Source organism: Rhododendron vialii, chromosome 1a, assembly GCF_030253575.1.
Source record: "Rhododendron vialii isolate Sample 1 chromosome 1a, ASM3025357v1".
Taxonomy (NCBI): domain Eukaryota; kingdom Viridiplantae; phylum Streptophyta; class Magnoliopsida; order Ericales; family Ericaceae; genus Rhododendron; species Rhododendron vialii.
The window spans coordinates 440,795-456,286 of NC_080557.1; the positions used below are offsets into that span (position 1 = coordinate 440,795).

A 15,492-nucleotide genomic window follows, 5' to 3' on the forward strand; every position below is an offset into this window, starting at 1 on the left:
TTTTCACATGTTTGGAAAAATGATGGCTCATGACGTGTTTTGATAATTAATACCCGTCAAAAATATGCTGAGAACATTTGTTAATGCTGAAAACGTCTTTAAAAAGTATTAATTATCAAAACACGTCCTGGACCGTCATTTTACCTTAATGGTTTTTTATTTATTTATCCGCAGAAGTAGTTAATGTTCAAAAAGTAAAAAACCAAATCATCTCTTCAACAGTATCGATTAAAAAAAACAAAAACAAAGCAAAAGTCTCTTTTCCATCCAGCTTACAGCGTCTTAACCATGGTTAAACCATGGGGGTGGGGCGGTGTTAGGTGGGGTTGACCAGTCTGGTTTGGTAGGCGTTGGGTCTGTTATTAAAAACCCACCTCCCTCTTTCTCTCTCTACTCTCTCTGTCAAGAGAGTCTCTCCAACCTCACCAATTCCCTCAACTCCAACGCTCCATCACACAAGAGACTCTTGCTTCTTATTAATTTCGCTTTCCGGTTGATCTTCTCGCCGGCCAAACGCAAACACCCCTCGGTACCATCGAGAAATGCAATCGAGCTCGGACAAAGTGTCGCCGTTCGATCTGATGACATCGATCCTGAAAGGCGCAACAACCATGGACCAGTCAAACGCCTCGTCGGGCACGGCTGATTCGGCCCTATCGGCGTTGGTCGAGAATCGGGAGCTCCTGATGATACTCTCGACGTCCGTGGCAGTCCTCATCGGCTGCATCGTCATGCTCCTCTGGCGGCGCTCGGCCAGCCAGAAGTCTGCCAAGTTCTCGGATTTTCCCAAGCCGTTGGTTGTGAAGACGGAGGAGCCCGAAGTCGACGACGGCAAGAAGAAGGTCACCGTCTTTTACGGTACCCAGACCGGTACCGCCGAAGGCTTTGCTAAGGTTTGTCGCACGAGCCGAAAAACACATAAAAGCTCCAATAGAAATTAAAATTATTTGCTTGTCTGCTTTTAATTTAGGCAAATAAGGAAACCTTGTGTTATACTGTACTACCTTCGTCCAAATAAAATATTTCCTTCATAAAAAATTCTAACTTTTTTCGTAAATTAAAAGAACTCATGTATACAATTTAGTACAAAATTGAAAAAAGTTTGAATTTTTTTTGAAGAAAATGTATTATTTTTAAGTTCTCCCTCTGCGGACAATCATTTTTGGAGAGAGGGAGTAACTTAATTCGTCCAATTTTGATAGTCCTACATTTTTTAGGGAAGGCAATGATGGTACCTGAAAATTTCAATTTTGGAACATTTTGCCCTTCAATTTTTTTCACTAGTTACTTAAATTTGAAAAAGCCAAAAGAAAGGCACGGTGAAAAAGAGATTTGATTGATTCCAAAGTCAAATTGACAAACTTTTTGGGACATGCAAGAGTCAAATGGTGGACGAACAAATTGGGAGGAGAGAGTATTGAAGCAAACGGTCAATGATGTTAACCGAAGCAATTAGCTTATTCTGGGCTGTGCTAATTTAGCTGGCGAACCAAACGAGCCCTTAGATATTCCAATCAGAGAGCCTTATACCTAGTGGGATTTATTTGCTGTTGTTTGGTTGCGTAAGTGATTGAATTACTGGTAGTTTCTGGATTTTCTGATGTTTGATTGGTTGAATTGCTGTTATTTCCAGGCACTTGCTGAGGAAGCAAAAGCCAGATATGAAAAGGCGACCTTTAAAGTAATTGATTTGGTGAGTTTTGACGACTTCTTTTTCCCTGTTTTTTTATTATCTTTTTCAGATTTTTTTTTTAAAATTATTTTGTTGATGGTTGTTCTTGAATGAATTGTTGGTTGGTAGGATGATTATGCCATGGATGACGAAGAGTATGAGGAGAAGTTGAAGAAAGAAACCATGACGTTTTTATTTTTAGCCACGTGAGTTTAAGTTGCCCCTGCCTCTTAAACCACATGTGCACTTGATCCCACATGTCGATGTATGTGATGTTTGTTTCTGTGTTTGTATTGATTATGTTTGCTTGGTTGTCTTGTAGATATGGAGATGGAGAGCCGACGGACAATGCTGCAAGGTTCTATAAATGGTTCACTGAGGTAATAATGGTTTAGCTTTTGTAAGATTGGAATTATGGGTTCTTTATCTAGTGAAATTTGGGTGTCATCTTTTTTATACGTTGAATGCTTGCAGGGAAAAGAGAGAGAGGAATGGCTTCAGAATCTTTCATATGGAGTGTTTGGCCTCGGCAACAGGCAATATGAGCATTTCAACAAGGTCTAAATCGAGTTTTGTATCAGCTTTTGATCAATTTAATTTGGATTATGTGTGTTTGCTTACTAAAAGTTTCAATTTGTGGTTATGTTACTGGCAACAGATTGCAGTAGTCGTGGATGAGCAACTTGCTGGACAGGGTATGTGTTGGGTTTATATTCTCCAATCCTCTAGCGAGTTTTTTTTTTTTGCGGGAACTTCAAAATGTCTGGCATTTGAAAATAACTAAACGATTTAAAACTTTCAGCTTTTGATTGGGCATGGGGGATAAGTTGGAGCAACCGTTTGTCTATCTGCTTCTGTTGGTTATTAGCTTACTATACCAAGTACCAACCATAGAAGTTTTAATAAGTTGCAGTGTGCTCTATTTATCTAATTATTGTCTAATGCTTTCATTTTTGTACTTCTAAAACCTAAGTTCAGGTCATCGTATTCCTGTAAACATGTTATAAGAATCTAGTCTAGTTTCTTGTGACTCCCGTCTCGCCTATTTACTGACTATTGATGGGCAAGACAGTACAACGTCAAAGAATTTTTTTTTGGTCTAGTAAATGTCTTCTTTGGTGGTTTTGTTTTGTGAACTAGTGAAATTTTGTCTCATTGGAGTATGAGTGGAGATATTGTATTCCTTTAAGGGATGGATGTGGTGTTATTGTTACTTTCAAATTGTGCTCTTGTTACCTTGAACTAGCGTTTGCTTCATTAGGAACAATTGTTCATGATTATTCTTGTCATTTGCAGGTGCAAAGCGTCTTGTTCCAGTGGGTCTTGGAGATGATGATCAATGCATTGAAGATGACTTTGCTGCATGGTATGAAGAACATGAACTACTTGTAAAGCTAGAATAGTAGAATCCCTTTCTGCATTGCTTAGAATATGCTAAAATTAAACCTGATTTTATTGACTGTTGCTAACTTAGGCGGGAATTACTGTGGCCCGAGTTGGATCAGTTACTTCGAGATGAGGATGATGCCGGTGTTGCAACCCCCTACACTGCAGCAGTGTTGGAATATCGTGTTCAAATCCATGATGGTGTAGATGCATCCCAATTGGATAGGAGCATGAGTTCGGCAAATGGTCATTCGGTTTATGATGCACAACATCCATGCAGGTATCCGACCATGTTTTAAAACCCTGAACTTTTAGGATACTGTATAGCTCTGTGCTTATTGTTTCTGTAACCTAACAAATAATTTATGTCTGAATTAAGGGCTAATGTAGCTGTTAAAAAAGAGCTTCACACTCCGGCCTCCGATCGATCTTGCACTCATTTGGAACTCGACATTGCTGGCACTGGACTTGCGTAAGTTGCAATTCTAAGTCACTTATTTCTTGATGCACATTGTTGGTAGGATGACGACAAAAACATTAACATCTGAATTTGAAGTTTTTGAATATAAAACTGAATGTTGGTGAAAAGATTGTGTATACTCATGATGTTCTTGCTCTCTTCTCAGCTATGAAACTGGGGACCATGTTGGTGTATATTGTGACAATCTGATTGAAGTTGTGGAGTTGGCTGAAAGGTTATTGGGTGTGTCACTGGATACTTATTTCTCCATTCATGCCGATAAAGAGGATGGCACTCCTATTAGTTCAAGCTCGTTGCCACCACCTTTCCCACCCTGCACCTTGAGAATGGCACTGACTCGATATGCGGACCTTTTGAGCGCTCCCAAGAAGGTAGGTTTTTGGTTTTAATGATGCATTGCTATCCAAATTGTAAGATATGTTGTCCAGTTAATTGAGTTTTTATTATTTTGTGTGTTTCCAGTCTGCATTGCTTGCCCTGGCAGCTCATGCTTCAGATCCAAATGAAGCCGAGCGTTTGAGACATCTTGCATCTCCTGCTGGAAAGGTTTGCTCTCTATTTTTTTCAGGGTCACAATAATCTAGTGCCTCCATTATGCTTGTTTTAGTATGTTTACTTCTTTTTTTCTTTTCAGGATGAATATGCACAGTGGGTAATTGCCAGTCAGAGAAGCCTCCTTGAGGTAATGGCAGAGTTCCCATCAGCCAAGCCTCCGCTAGGCGTTTTCTTTGCAGGAGTGGCACCGCGCTTGCTGCCCAGATATTATTCAATTTCATCCTCCCCAAGGTATGGAGATTCCTCTCTCTCTCTCTCTCTCTCTCTCTCTCTCTCTCTCTCTCTCTGATGTCATTTGCGTCCTTGTAGTGTCATTCAATTTCATACGAAACTGCTCCTTGTAGTGTCATTGTTCTCTTTCTGTGATGTCACCTGCGCCCTTTCTGCAACTATATTCTACAGGAGTGCGCCATCCTGAATTTATGATACTCGTAAATTTGTGTGCTATTGTCCCCTTTCTATGGTGGTGTGTGCTTACTTTGTGTACTTGTATTCTACAGGATGGCACCAACTAGAATTCATGTTACTTGTTCATTAGTATATGAGAAAACCCCAACAGGACGGATTCACAAAGGAGTGTGTTCTACTTGGATGAAGGTATTGTTATGTATTTAAATTTTGAATTATTGGCAGTTGACTCCTGTCTTCTGAAAATTTGGCAAATGTGATGGTCCATCAGCCAAAGGGATATAACGGGTCGATGTACTACCAATAAATTTGAAATTGCATTTTGGGGCTTCCCATATCATGTTGATCTGCTTCGGCAAGTTCTGTTATGGAATTGTACCGTCTACCTTCTCCTGAAGCATTTTATCTTTCTTTGCTCCATTTCTAGAATGCCGTGCCATTAGAGGAAAGTCGTGATTGCAGCTGGGCACCCATTTTTGTTAGGCAATCGAACTTCAGACTTCCTATGGACACTAAAGTGCCTGTTATCATGATCGGGCCTGGAACTGGATTGGCTCCTTTCAGGGGCTTCATGCAGGTTTGAATTGGCGGATCTGATGGTCGTAGTTCTTGCATACACTTACTGCAGGATTATGAATGTAATATGCCTGGTGTCATATTTGCAGGAAAGATTGGGTTTAAAAGAAGCTGGGGCTGAGCTAGGACCTGCCGTTCTATTCTTTGGATGCAGGAACAGGAGAATGGTAAGTGTTTATACTCGGCAGTGATATGAATCCTTCAAGTATTAAGATTTTTTAATTGCTAATTTGGTTTGAATGCATTCCACAATTGCAGGATTATATTTATGAGGAGGAGCTGAACAACTTTGTCGAAACTGGTGCGATTTCAGAGTTGATTGTTGCTTTCTCACGCGAGGGACCTACTAAAGAATATGTTCAACACAAGATGACAGAGAGAGTACGATACCAATTTCACCGATCACCCCTCCTGTGAATTAGATGTTAAAAGATATTTCAGTTTTCTTTGTAACATGTTGAAATGGTTTAAAATGTTCGTCTTTTTTTTTTTTCCAGGCTTCGGATATCTGGAACATGATCTCTGAGGGAGGGTACCTTTATGTTTGTGGGGATGCTAAAGGCATGGCTAGGGATGTCCACCGAACTCTCCACACCATTGCTCAAGAACAGGTATGGTCATTTCAGTTGATCTGCGCTTAGTAGATGTTCTTTGTGTCACCTTCCACCACCTACCTATTGTAGAGGAAAGGTTGTTGCATTTGGTACCACCACCTAGGGAATCTTTTAGGTAGAAGGAAAGCATAGAAAGAGGCCTTAAAGACAAAGGGGTGTGATATAGAGAATCTTTTATGGTAGAAGGAAAGCGTAGAGAGAGGCCTTAAAGACAAAGGGGTGTGAGATAGGGAGCGTTTTGCTTCCTGGACCACAAGCCCAAATAGCGGGCTTGATTTTCACACGTCCACAACTTGCTCTGCAATCAAAATGGCCGAAATGGTTTGCATGACAGAATATAGTCAACCTGTTCCGTCTCTTTCATGCATTTAGGGGAAGATGCCTATCGCTTAGCATAGACATAGGGGCTCTATAAGGCGGTGGTACTCCCCACGAACAGCCAGATTTTATGTTGAGTAAATATTGAGGTAGCGTATCTATTTGGCCATCAATTATGCCCTTGAGACGTTCTTTTGAACACCCGAGTCTTGTAGTTCACTCCATTGAAATTTTGAACAGCCATTCATGTCCATCTCATTCTTCTCTAAAACTATTTATCCGGGGCATTCAATAAAACTATTTATCTGGCTCATTCTTCTCTCTTTTGTAAAATGTAATGATTTTATTCTTCTAGCTTTTGCTGTTGTTTGTCTTGAAAATTCTAGTTCGTTGTCTTTTTTTGGGCCAGCTGAGAAAGTAATTTAGTAGATTTTTGTGCTACGAAAATATTTGTGTTTTCTAATGACTACCCTAACAAAAATTGTTGAAAACCACTGTTTGAGCCATAACTAAAGATTTATACATTTTCTCAATGTCAGGGATCTCTGGACAGCTCCAAGGCTGAGAGCATGGTGAAGAATCTGCAAATGAATGGGAGGTATTTGCGTGATGTGTGGTAATTTTCTACAAGGTCCCTTGGTGAAGATGGTGAAAAGACGTTATTATGTAAATTATTCTTGCCGAGGTCAAATTAATGGGCCAGACTATATGAGGCATGCAGGAAGGCAAAGTGGAAAGCCTATTCGCCTTCCACTGCAATCCTTAGAAGTGTGCATGTTGCAGGAAGGCAAAGTGGAAAGCCTATTTGCCTTCCACTGCAATCCTTAGAAGTGTGCATGTTGCCGGTATAGTAGCCGGTTCTGGGATTCATTCTCTCTTCTTGCTCTATGAATTTTTTGGTTCATGTATTATTCAAATATACACTCAATCATATCATAAGTAATAGCAATAATATTTAGGCATAGTGAATTGACTACTTGTAATTTTCTTTGTATTGAGCTTGAAGATGGTTTTGTCGACAGAAACTCTGGTTTTGGACTCACCTATGTAACCAATCATATTGCATTGGAAAACCACAGGGTTTATTATATTTGTGCGTCAACTTTCTCTATTGCTCTTGCAACATCATTTGTAGAAGCTTGAAATTGAAGTTACCCCCCGCCCCCCCTCTCTAAAATTATTTGTGCTACTCTACAAGTGTTTTATTTTTTTGGTTGTCAAAAAAAAGTGTTTTTTTTTTAATTTTTTTAATTTTGTCATTTTCTCATGATTGGTCTACCAGTTTTGTGGGGTGTCTTTTCCGACTAGTATTTTATGCATTTATTTACTACTGTTTTGTGGGGACATCTAGTCTGTTTTTATCAATTATTGTAGTAGTGGTCGCTAGTGGACATTGATTTCATCGGTGCACTGCCATTATTTTATTCAAATACATCATCTAAAATAGCCCTCGTTCATCGCATGCCTGGTTATTTAAGTTCAGCACTTCAACCAAAATAATCTCCCAATTCAGAAAAGCAAAAATAAGAGCACTCCGTCCATCTCTTTCAGAAAAAAGTTCATAGCTTTTTCACCATTTGTATTGTTGCGTCTTTATGTCATCAGGTCTAATTGGATCGATCCTAATCGAATACAGAAGTAGAGTATTGAGTCACCTAATCGAACATGTTTTTTGTCAATCATTTTTTCAATCCATTGACGTTCTATTTTGTTTTGCAATTTGACTAGTTTAAATAAGTACTACTATGTTTATCTAATTTGTTTGTACATGAGTTTTGGTGCGTTTTCGGCCTTTTATATCACGTGAAAATCTTGAGAGATGAGCAGATTTCAACGCTATTCAATTTGAATGACTGGAAAATGCAATGTTTCAGGAAAATTGGAGTAGGGAGGATTTGAACTTTAATTTAATGTCTAGCCCCCAACCTATGGACCTCCAAATCAACTTTGACTTAAACCATACGGTCCATACCCTATTTGATTTTGTACCTAATAGTGTTAGATAGAAATGGAAACACAGACACTGCAGTAGGTAGGAATAGTTTCCACTGGGGTCTGTTTTTCCGTTGTCCACAAACGAACAGCAAATCAAATTTTTTTTTTTTCAATCGAAAGGCCAAATCAATTGGCATCTATAGATAATTCAATTAACCCACCTTGGATTTACACATTCAAATGTGAATTACTTAAGAATATTTAAAACCTTCCTTTTATTCTTTGTTAATGTGCTTGTCAACTCCACCATGTATCGCTAACCCTGAGGAGTTCGGTTAAGTGAATGAGTATGGAAAAACAAATAAGCGTTTGTCTTACATGAAATTTCATGTTTGAATCTCACATAGGTCAAACGTTTCAAATCTCTAAACCGCTAAAGGGTTTTTCCTGATCGTTAATTTTGAGGCCCCAGAGCTAGTAGAAGTGTACATGAGTTGATCCAGACATCCGATTATAAATAAACCCCACCATGTATTGCTTTTATATGATGAAAGGGACGTGGAAATGAAAAACCCCACACATGTTGGTTGGGTTGGTTATTATTATTATTTTTTATTTTTAAAATTGGAAATGAAAAAGACTTTATGGAAATCCAACTACCTACCCCGGCCTCATTTGTTGGTGGGAAGTGGGAAACTTTCATTGCACCCCCAAAATGGCTTCAACAGATAGAGCTTCACAATAAAACCAGGGGCGTAAATCTACCACTCACACCACGTGGTGGCTAGTCCTTGGTTGTTGAGATTACAAAGTCAAATTAACGTCTAGTAAATTACCGAATCTAATACTAGTATAATGCTTTCATAGATCGGATCTTCTTTTAATTTAAGTTATTACTACTACGTTTCGGAAAATGTTTTTTTTTTTTTTCCGCTATTCATTTTGTATTTTGAGCCTTTTTCACAAAAATGGATGAGAAAATTTAAGTTCCATGGCGATTTTAGTTTCTTGGACATTTTTGTGATGGTCCTTGAGATTTACCATTTGATACACACATAGTGGTGTTTGCAAACGAGTTGATAAGTTGAAGCTCTACTTGATAAAAACTTACTTCAAATTCGATTTAACTAATGAACAAATAATGTTTGAGCACATTTTTGAAACTCTGAATTCAGTTTTCAAACTTAATTTAACAGTACGATGCATACTGAGTTGTTTGTTTGTTTTTTGTACTTCGGAATATTATATTGAGTCGTTTGTCACCATATACAATAATATTGCCCTTTCTTACAAAGCCAGTTTGTTAGAAAGACTTTAGCTGGGCCCTGGTTAAGGCCCATAATAACTTGAGATCAGCTTGGACTTTGGGTATTTGTTGTTGACATTCCCAATGAGAAATAAGATAAGACCTTGGCCCAATTGGAGTAGTATTAAGAAGTTACTCAGGCTCAGAAGATTGTCGGGGCCCATCAACCGAACCCAACTCTGGGATCATCTCTGTTTGTCAGGCCACAACCTCCAGCCATCTTCAGATACTACTCTCCCGTCGCCGATGATACCCACCCACTGGTCACTACAACCATCATTTTGACAACCTCACCACACCAGCTGAGCCCAACATAATAATATAGAATCAAAGATTTCGCCTTAGCCGAAAACTCTCCACTTCTACCTCCAGTCCAATGTACGTATCCCCCTGCTCAAAACTAAGAGGGCCCTCAAATGGCCACGCACAATGAAGGGGGATTGGATCCAGTCCAGTTTGTTTGGATCAGTTTAGTCCATTTATTGCATCCGAGCCGTCCTTGAATTTATTTTTATTACTGCAAAATATCCAAAATACTCAAAACAAATCTAAGCCGTCCGAAACAATCGGATGCAAACAGATGGACCAAATTGGTCTGAACAAATTAACTAGACCGGATCCTTCCCCCAATGAAAGGAGGGATGTTATATTTGCTAGCCTTTGGTAACCAAGATTGTTATGCGAAGCACTAATATCTTGAATTAGTTGGGTATGAAACAAGTGGTAACTTAATTCTATGTCAGGGCATTTCTGCACCTAATAATTAACTTTAGCTTTTGGATTTTGTCTGAAGCTTTTGTATCTTGAAAACTCTCTAAAAACAATCTACGGCTGCTCTAGCGTTGCCCGAACTTTCCCCCCAAGTTTATAGATCTATTAATGTAGGCATAAACGGATGATCGAGATTAATTTTAGCGGCTAATTGTAAGCCAACACAGATCTAGTAATAATTAACCCAATTGGCCTAACTCACTCCACAAGGCCATAATTAAAGCCCACCCATGCACCCTATACTGTGGCTGAAGGCCACCTATTGAACTTTGGTCACTTTCAACGTTGTGCACGTTGCACATGCTCCAAATCTTGTCCAAGCTAAGTGCTTAAGTAGGATAAGCAAAGAAACCCAAGCATTAGATGCTCATATACAATTATCATTCAAATTTCCAATTACCTACAAGTGCGGAGCTAAAAATGCAATCTGTCTTGGGTTAAAATGGGTTAGTGGGTGAAATGAGTTGGTCGGGTTAATTTTACATATAATTTTAGTTTTTTCAAAATTGTCTTGGACTAAAACTCACCTCACTGTACTCATAATTCTGTCCTTGACTACAATTACCTTAGTCAGTTCCTCTTCAAATCTATCTGTTTTTTTTTTTAGATGCCATGCTTCAGATAGTTTTCAAAATTTCAAATTGTACATTTTAGTGGAAACTAAAAACATGATTAATCAATACAATATTGGTTTCCCACAATTGATGTGAATGCCCACATGGACAAGGTGAGATTCAAACAAGCGAGGCGTATGCCGACCGCAGCGCCGGTTGTCTCTTTAGCCCATGCATTTCCAATTTACAAGAATTCCTCCCCCCACCTTTTTAAAATTATTTTCAAGTACACATCTACATCTTTTTTTTACTTTATCAGCTCGCTTTTTCTTCACGCAAATGACCACCATCCCCAAGAACACCAATAGAAAAATTCCACTATCACTACGTAACTAATTGCACTACAGTAAGGTAGACTTTCTGAATTAACAATGCAACAAAATACTTAGAACACAATCTTCTTTTGCATTCACAAGCAAACATCCCCACCCCAAGTACCCCTCTCTCTCACGAGGAGGAAAAATGTTTGTTTGTTTTCTGTCCTCTCATGGCAATTTTTTCTTGTCTACTTAAAAACAGTAGAGAGAGATGGGGGAAGACTTTTGTTAATTAACTTCCTCTATTTTTAAATAAGTGTTTGGCACATAAATCAAGACATTTAAAAAGATGCATTTTTTTGTAAGACATTTTCAATAGATATCAATGAGTTTTTTTAAGTTGTGAGAAAAAAGTTTGAATATTTCAATGAAAAAAATCCATATTTTAAAGGTCTAGGTTTACGGGCCAAACGCTTATTTAGACGGATCGAGGGAGTATAACTCTAGTATTCGAGCAAGTTTACGTATACCTAGATTAATCTTAGGCCTAATTCCACCACTCACTTGTGAAAAACCCAATTAAAATTAGAGCATAACTCGTTTGAAAAAGTCCAAAGGATTTGATAACACCTGAGAAGTTTTAAATCTGAAATATTAGAAGGAAACAGACGCATAAGTCCCAGATCTTGACCACTAGATCCATTATGGTTAAGGAGAGGACCATTTTAGTCTGAGTTTGAGTGAATACGAGTGATTTTTCAGTGCCGAGCAGGTATATTCTACGTGGTACCCGTTCAGCGTATCCGAGTCGTCTGATACACTTATAGACGGCTCGGATTAAAACCCTCCCTCTCCTCTCATCCCAACACTTTTTTTCTACAAATGTGAGCCGTTCAAACACGTAATGAACGGTTCGGATGCGCGAACGGACACCACGTTGTACCCGCTCGGTACTGAAAAATTTTCCGAGTGAATACACATTCACAGCTAGCCACTAACCTTAATGGGAAGCTTTGAAATTCTAAAATAAGTCACTAAAAACAACAAACTCAACCTTGTAGGGCGGTCTCAGACACCTTCCCGACTCTCTCCCGACATTTGTGCTGTCTCTCTTTGTTTATTAAATATCGTACCACCAACTTTGAAGTCATCATCTTTTGATCCCCAAAAATACAATTAAATTTCTTACAGTCAACATTTTGAGGTGGTACCTGTACTGATCGCCCCTTCTCAAAGAGCCTCGCACATAACACCTGTTGTTTATACATGTAAAAAACCTTATGGCAGGGTACCTAAATGGTCCTTTAATTTTACAAAAGATTTAGGATCGAGTAGCTAGGAACAGAAAATTAAACAATATATACACTCTAATTTAGCGGCAGACCAATAATTTTTGTATAACAAATCATTATGATGGATCTTTTGGTTAAGAATAGATAAACACGCAACATCAATTTGCATAAATATTTCTTGCACTTGGCACGTTTGATCTCTCACTATGAAAATAGAGGGAAAACATCTCCCATGCATAGAAGTTACGAAATTAGTCTTAAAGCTGTATTTTGGATGATTTTTTTTATTAGAATAAGGTGATTGTTTATAACCATTCATTTATATGTGGCTTATAATTTTGCCACATTTCAAATTAGTTAGTACGTCATATCAGAGAGTACTAATTACAATATATGCCTAAAACGAAGAGCATATATGGTGACTATAGCTAGCTCGGCTCTATATATACTCACCACAACCACAACAAAAGCAGCACTCCCTACTCACAACAAAACCTATATTTTCCCCTCTGATTAACCCTCCAAATCAGACCTACCCTTTTTCCTCAATTAGAGTTTTGAATCCCCTTTCTCTCCAACATAGCAACTGCTTAATTCCACAGACCAAAACCCTTTCCAATTTCTTCTCTACAACTCCTCCACAAACACAAGCTAGCTAGCAAAAACACACACATTCACAACTACCCAGACAGAGAGAGAGAGAATTAAGAAAACAAATCATGAACAATACTTGTTATAATGATTCACAAAGACAAGAAACCCTCAAGAGGAGGTGGCAACAAGAGATGATCAGGAGGGTCCCGTTTGAGGCCTTTCCCGGTGGTGGGCTCGACGATGACTTGGTCTCCACCGTTGTCCCACCAGTGACGGTGGTGCTCGAGGGCCGTTCGATCTGCCAGCGCGTCAGCCTCCATAACCATGCGAGCTACCAAAGCCTCGCCGCGGCCCTCCGACAGATGTTTGTGGTCGACGGCGGAGATCACATGTCTTCTTCAGAAAATGATACTAGTAGTAGTAGTAGTAGTCTTGATCTGTCAAATGCTGTACCTGGTCACCTCATTGCCTATGAGGACATGGAAAATGATCTTCTTCTTGTTGGTGACCTTAACTGGAAGTAAGTATACATGCAGTTGGTTAGCGTATACTGTAATTAATTAAACACCCATTTTACTTACAAACATGCATTTTCCTACGTACATTACTGGGACTGGCATATATGTTGAAGTCGGTTGATTGATCGATCGGAGTAATAATATAGAGGAAGATGTATATGATATGATCTTTCCAGAGGGGTAATATATATAGGAGTGCAATTTCTTTCACACAAAGTGATCAGTGAATGTTCCACATGAGTCTCAGCTCTCATGGGCTCTGGTGGAGCTTAGATTAAATTAACCACTACAGTACTATCTTAATTTAAGATGATGATTTTATCTGTGTATGTGTGTAGGGATTTTGTGAGAGTTGCTAAGAGGATTCGCATACTGCCGGTGAAGGCGAATTCAAAGAAGGCGAGAGGAGTAGGGGTTAACTAGTGCCGTCCAGATATTTTGCAGGAAGTTGTTGACAATGAACTTTGGAATTAGCTAGTTGTTAACAACGTAACATATATAGAGTCCTAAATTAATCAGACCACCTTTAATTTAATTGCATTAGAACATGCATGAAGATGGATTATGTGCTTTTTTAATCCATCTTCATGATCAATTACGTGCTTTGAAGCATATATGTTGTATTTGGAATGCCAATTAAGTTCGTGCTGTCTTTGCATGAATAAAGGATATCTTTGCTTTGGGTTCTCAAATTAATATTTTGATCTTTCTCCCTACTCAGACATATTTGGATGGTGTCAAAGTAGATCAATAACCTGTTGTAAATTAAGTCAGAGCTAGCCAGCCCGAGGAATTAAGGCAGAGGAAATGGTTGCTTCGAGCCCATAATCCTGTGCCCAAGGACATCTATCATGTTTTCAGATCGCTTAGATAAATAAATAAATAAAAACCAGATTCAAATGACAAAGATATATTTATATGGTCCTTTTCTCCAAAAAGAAAAAAGAAAAAAAAGAAAGGTATATATATATGGTCCTAGAATGAAAATGGTCTCATAGTTCCTTTAACTCCAAGTGATTGGAATATATATAAGGCTCAATTTGGTTTGGTGTTGCGTAAATTATATGTGTTTTTACTAAAGAAGCATATCTTTTTCATTGTTTAAAACTTCTGGTTGGTAAGAGGCCGGTTTAAAATGAGATGGACATTCTTAGGGTTTATGGACCATTTTCAGTTAGTGTGGAGACTTTTTGTAAGGGTAGGCATTGGATGAGAGATGTACGTACGTACGTGTTTGTTAACAGGAGGATGTACTGTAGTACTCTAATGATCGATCAATTAAGCTAGGGATGTGGTCCTTCCCTATGCTCTAATTAATTACTACTTTCCTCCTTTAACTGGTTGGCCAATGTGGAAATCAAATGGTAGCAACAATTGGGAAATGATTTTGCTACTCTCTTTTTTGTTAACATTACTATCCTACAAGTGTATTTTTGCACAAAAAATACACTTGCAGGGAAGTTGCATTAGCAAAAAAAAGGAGTGGCAAAATCGGCGGCCCAACGATTTTATGGCTTGATGCATGTATCTCATGACCGTCACAACAAGTTCATGATTTTTAGGACAAAGTGTCCTTGAACCTTTCCCAATGCGGTAATTTTGATTACAGCTGCTTAATTAATTGTGTTTTGGTTATTTATTCACTTAACAAGATTATTTGTTTTTGTAAACAAAATTCAAAGCACAAGGTGATTCTCACACTATGGATTTTGGAGCACAAAACTTAATTTCTACCAACAGATCTAGCTAGGGATTTCAGCTCCGAATTAATGTACGGACGTCCCTGACAAATTGTGTTTATCTTGCAAATTCCTTTGCTCCTTCCTAAGGTTCTGGGTTTGGTTAATTCCTCTTGCTAGCTAGCAATTCTTGAGGATATTTTACTCCTACGTGCAAGTGGGTGAAAAGACTGTGGGGCTGTGCGAGACTGTAGAGATTAGCCTGAAGTGAGTGAAAACTAACCAGAGACACCCTACGTTACCCGCCAAAAAGAAAAAAAAAACATTGGTATCCGTATATCACATGCATACAACAAATATGTATATAGGTGATAGGTGTGTATATATATGAGGCCACGTTCCAGTTTCTTGTTAAACATTCTTTTTAAAAAAGAAGGTAATTTCAAGTTAAAAAATTATGTGTTTACGCAAATAATTTTTCTATCAATATAGATTTTAATTTATAGATCTCATTAA

General features: G+C 38.5%; 2 protein-coding genes across 2 annotated transcripts; both read left to right on the forward strand.

Annotated features, from left to right (window-relative positions):
* The first annotated feature begins 307 nt into the window (after positions 1 to 307).
* LOC131308297 (NADPH--cytochrome P450 reductase) lies at positions 308 to 7,098 on the forward strand. The gene is made up of 18 exons (XM_058335202.1): positions 308 to 893; positions 1,634 to 1,693; positions 1,802 to 1,878; positions 1,995 to 2,052; positions 2,147 to 2,230; positions 2,331 to 2,367; positions 2,969 to 3,038; positions 3,147 to 3,338; positions 3,438 to 3,530; positions 3,685 to 3,910; positions 4,002 to 4,085; positions 4,174 to 4,325; positions 4,595 to 4,691; positions 4,930 to 5,079; positions 5,168 to 5,245; positions 5,337 to 5,459; positions 5,576 to 5,689; positions 6,550 to 7,098. The coding sequence occupies exons 1-18, from the start codon at positions 543 to 545 to the stop codon at positions 6,628 to 6,630; spliced, it is 2,127 nt and encodes a 708-aa protein (XP_058191185.1). The 5' UTR covers positions 308 to 542; the 3' UTR covers positions 6,631 to 7,098.
* Positions 7,099 to 12,668: 5,570 nt separating this feature from the next.
* Positions 12,669 to 13,989, forward strand: LOC131332287 (auxin-responsive protein IAA33). The gene is made up of 2 exons (XM_058366429.1): positions 12,669 to 13,299; positions 13,636 to 13,989. The coding sequence occupies exons 1-2, from the start codon at positions 12,905 to 12,907 to the stop codon at positions 13,718 to 13,720; spliced, it is 480 nt and encodes a 159-aa protein (XP_058222412.1). The 5' UTR covers positions 12,669 to 12,904; the 3' UTR covers positions 13,721 to 13,989.
* Positions 13,990 to 15,492: the final 1,503 nt, after the last annotated feature.